The following is a 4,538-nucleotide window of genomic DNA, read 5'->3' as shown; positions in this document are numbered from 1 at the left end:
ATATATATATATATATATATATATATATATATATATATACACACACACACACACACACACACATTGAAGCTAGACTTCAGGCAACTAAAAGGTACAATACGTAGCTTTTAGACGTGTTAGTGAACAACATACATGGTGGGTAATGTAGAGGTGCGTGTATACATGGAACAATTGTGCCTTTTTGATGGAAATATGGAGGTGGCTCTTAAAAGAGCCTTTGGGGGATTTTGGAGTTCAGGTCATCCTCATTTATGCGCGCTCTCCGCGAATACGGCGGGCCAGCTGGATGTCCTTGGGCATGATGGTCACCCGCTTGGCGTGGATGGCGCACAGGTTGGTGTCCTCGAACAGGCCGACCAGGTAAGCCTCGCTAGCCTCCTGCAGGGCCATCACAGCGGAACTCTGGAAGCGCAGGTCGGTCTTGAAGTCCTGGGCGATTTCTCGCACCAGGCGCTGGAAGGGCAGCTTGCGGATGAGCAGCTCAGTGGACTTCTGGTAACGACGGATCTCTCTCAGAGCCACGGTGCCGGGCCTGTAACGGTGAGGCTTCTTCACACCGCCGGTGGCCGGGGCACTCTTGCGAGCAGCCTTAGTGGCGAGCTGCTTCCTGGGGGCTTTGCCACCGGTGGATTTGCGAGCGGTTTGCTTGGTTCTGGCCATGGCGCTTCTCTGACAGTCGGGAGTATAGCCTCGAAATGCCTATGTGAAGTTTATAAAGCCGGCAGTGGCGCCTGCTGATTGGACACCATCTCCCCACCACCCCGATTGGCCCGTTGCGCAGGCCTCCTCCGTTGGCCATTGGACGGGAGGCCCGGCCTCTCCAAAATTCAAACTCCCGGTGCGCGCGCGCAATAGGACGCCGCCGGCCCTTTACGCACAATAATAGTCGCCAAAGTCAAGAGTGACATCTTTATAGGCACGTTGTAATCTAATGCTAGCCTGCTATGGCAAACGAGGCCTAGTAGGTTAATAATGTTATAATGTTAACTTTCACTGCTATGCGGATGACACACAGCTGTACATTTCAATGAAACATGGTGAAGCCCCAAAATTGCCCTCGCTAGAAGCCTGTGTTTCAGACATAAGGAAGTGGATGGCTGAAAACTTTCTACTTTTAAACTCGGACAAAACAGAGATGCTTGTTCTAGGTCCCAAGAAACAAAGATATCTTCTGTTAAATCTGACAATTCATCTTGATGGTTGTAAAGTCGTCTCAAATAAAACTGTGAAGGACCTCGGCGTTACTCTTGACCCTGATCTCTCTTTTGACGAACATATCAAGACTGTTTCAAGGACAGCTTTTTTCCATCTACGTAACATTGCAAAAATCAGAAATTTTCTGTCCAAAAATGATGCAGAAAAATTAATCCATGCATTTGTTACTTCTAGGTTAGACTACTGCAATGCTCTACTTTCCGGCTACCCGGATAAAGCACTAAATAAACTTCAGTTAGTGCTAAATACGGCTGCTAGAATCCTGACTAGAACCAAGAAATTTGATCATATTACTCCAGTGCTAGCTTCCCTACACTGGCTTCCTGTTAAGGCAAGGGCTGATTTCAAGGTTTTACTGTTAACCTATAAAGCGTTACATGGGCTTGCTCCTACCTATCTTTCCGAGTTGGTCCTGCCGTACATACCAATACGTACGCTACGGTCACAAGACGCAGGCCTCCTAATTGTCCCTAGAATTTCTAAGCAAACAGCGGGAGGCAGGGCTTTCTCCTATAGATCTCCATTTTTATGGAACAGTCTGCCTACCCATGTGAGAGACGCAGACTCGGTCTCAACCTTTAAGTCTTTACTGAAGACTTATCTCTTCAGTAGGTCATATGATTGAGTGTAGTCTGGCCCAGGAGTGTGAAGGTGAACGGAAAGGCTCTGGAGCAACGAACAGCCCTTGCTGTCTCTGCCAGGCCGGTTCCCCTCTCTCCACTGGGGTTCTCTGCCTCTAACCCTGTTACAGGGGCTGAGTCACTGGCTTGCTGGTGCTCTTTCATGCCGTCCCTAGGAGGGGTGCGTCACTTGAGTGGGTTGAGTTACTGACGTGATCTTCCTGTCTGGGTTGGCGCCCCCCCTTGGTTTGTGCTGTGGTGGAGACCTCTGTGGGCTATACTCGGCCTTGTCTCAGGATTGTAAGTTGGTGGTTGAGGATATCCCTCTAGTGGTGCGGGGGCTGTGCTTTGGCAGAGTGGGTGGGGTTATATCCTTCCTGTTTGGCCCTGTCCGGGGGTTTCTTCGGATGGGGCCACAGTGTCTCCGGACCGCTCCTGTCTCAGCCTCCAGTATTTATGCTGCAGTAGTTTATGTGTCGGGGGGCTGGGGTTAGTTGGTTATACCTGGAGTACTTCTCCTGTCTTATCCAGTGTCCTGTGTGAATTTAAGTATGCTCTCTCTAATTCTCTCGTTCTCTCTTTCTCTCTGAGAACCTGAGCCCTAGGACCATACGTCAGGACTACCGGGCATGATGACACCTTGCTGTCCCCAGTCCGCCTGGCCTTGCTGCTATTCCAGTTTCAACTGTTCTGCCTGCGGTTACGAAACCCCTACCTGTCCCAGACCTGCTGTTTTCAACTCTTAATGATCGGCTATGAAAAGCCAACTGAGAGACCTGAGCCCTAGGACCATACGTCGGGACTACCGGCCGTGGTGACTCCTTGCTGTCCCCAGTCCGCCTGGCCTTGCTGCTATTCCAGTTTCAACTGTTCTGCCTGCGGTTATGGAACCCCTACCTGTCCCAGACCTGCTGTTTTCAACTCTTAATGATCGGCTATGAAAAGCCAACTGAGATTTATTCCTGATTATTATTTGACCATGCTTGTCACTTATGAACATTTTTGAACATCTTGGCATGGTTCTGTTATAATCTCCACCCGGCACAGCCAGAAGAGGACTGGCCACCCCTCATAGCCTGGTTCCTCTCTAGGTTTCTTCCTAGGTTTTGGCCTTTCTAGGGAGTTTTTCCTAGCCACCGTGCTTCTACACCTGCATTACTAGCTGTTTGGGGTTTTAGGCTGGGTTTCTGTACAGCACTTCGAGATATTAGCTGATGTAAGAAGGGCTATATAAAATAAAATTGATTGATTGATTGATTGTTGTTTATGGAAGGCCTCATGTGGGCACAGAATGTCGAAATAGTTCTATATCGTGGAGCTCCGCCCCATAGGGGAGCTATGCTCCTAGTGGTTTACCCTCTGCCCTAGGGCAGAACAGCCTGAAGCAAATTTATGCACACGCCTGTCAGCCAATGGGAGTACAGGTGCCCCTATATAAAGGGACCCGTTCCCTCAATCTGCCTCCCGAGATATTATCTTCAGCGAGACTAGAGAGGGTCGGCAGGGCCTTAAGTCCTATGGGGCTCCGCTCCACTCATAGAACTGGAGTTACACTCCGGTAACTAATCGTTCTATATCGTGGAGCTCCGCCCCATAGGGGAGCTATGCTCCTAGTGGTTTACCCTCTGCCCTAGGGCAGAACAGCCTGAAGCAAATTTATGCACACACCTGTCAGCCAATGGGAGTACAGGTGCCCCTATATAAAGGGACCCGTTCCCTCAATCTGCCTCCCATTATCTTCAGCGACTGGACTAGTGAAGAAGCCTACGAAGACTCAAGAAGATTTTCGCCGTTGACTGCCAGCCGTCAACGTCTTCTAAGATGAGCACACCAGGGAAATTCCCACCCCCAAAGGCCCTTTTAAGGGCCCTGTGCCGGTGCGCCACCATGGCTACTACGGACCCCCACGACCTTTGTTTCGTGTGCTTGGGGCCGCAGCATGCCAAGGAAGGTCTCGGCAACCCTCCTAACTGCGCCTCCTGCGCCCTCCTTCCTGTGAAGGAGAGGAAGCAGAGATGGGCGTTTTTCAAGGAGGATGTCCCTCTTGATGATGTACTGTCCACACTCGCCTCTGCTTCAGAGGCATCGGCGGACAGTGCGGAATCAGAGGATGACAAGGAGAGCGCTGAGATGGATGTCCCAGTGGGACAATCCAGAGCTCTGGCGCCAGCCTTTAAGACCCCCTTTCCATCGGAAAGCGTGAGGTCTGAAGGCTCCTTGTGCGAAGAGGACATGAGCTCTGTTAGGTCAGAAGCTCTGTCCTTCGCGGCAGCCTCTCTGCGTTCGGACTTTCCCGAACTCATTGAGAAGGCGGCCACCCGACTGGAGATTGCGCTGCCCCCAGCTCCCCTCCCAATGGAGGTGGACCTGATGGAGGGCGGCCCCTACTCCAAGCCGAGGAGAGCAGCTGAGCCAATGGCTCCAGCCTTGCCCTCTCTTGGCAAATATGTCGAGGGCTCGTGGGGGACACCTCTGGCGGCGCGTTCGCCGGCCAGAGCGTACACCCCATTCACCAGAGTGGCTGGATACGAGTGGGCAGCTAGGGGAATCCCCAGGCTCGAAGGCGCCATGACGGCGTTCCTAGTGCCGGGTTCGAGTCCCTGGGCAGCCTCCAAGAAGGCCACCCTGCCAGCTCAAAAGGACAGGTTCACAGCCCAATTGGCTGAGAAATCCTTCACGCTGGGAGCCCAGAGCGTAGCAGCG

At 51.8% G+C, this 4,538-nt stretch overlaps 1 protein-coding gene across 1 annotated transcript; it reads right to left on the bottom strand.

The window, feature by feature from the left end:
- Positions 1-249: 249 nt before the first annotated feature.
- LOC311130387 (histone H3.2-like) lies at positions 250-3,724 on the bottom strand (the record flags this gene model as incomplete). The annotated part of the gene is made up of 2 exons (XM_084163111.1): positions 250-607; positions 3,633-3,724. The coding sequence occupies 2 exons, from the start codon at positions 3,722-3,724 to the stop codon at positions 250-252; spliced, it is 450 nt and encodes a 149-aa protein (XP_084019237.1).
- Positions 3,725-4,538: the final 814 nt, after the last annotated feature.

This window comes from Coregonus lavaretus (genome assembly GCF_964263955.1).
Source record: "Coregonus lavaretus genome assembly, chromosome: 6".
Lineage (NCBI taxonomy): Eukaryota > Metazoa > Chordata > Actinopteri > Salmoniformes > Salmonidae > Coregonus > Coregonus lavaretus.
This window is presented reverse-complemented; position numbering and strand designations above follow the sequence as displayed.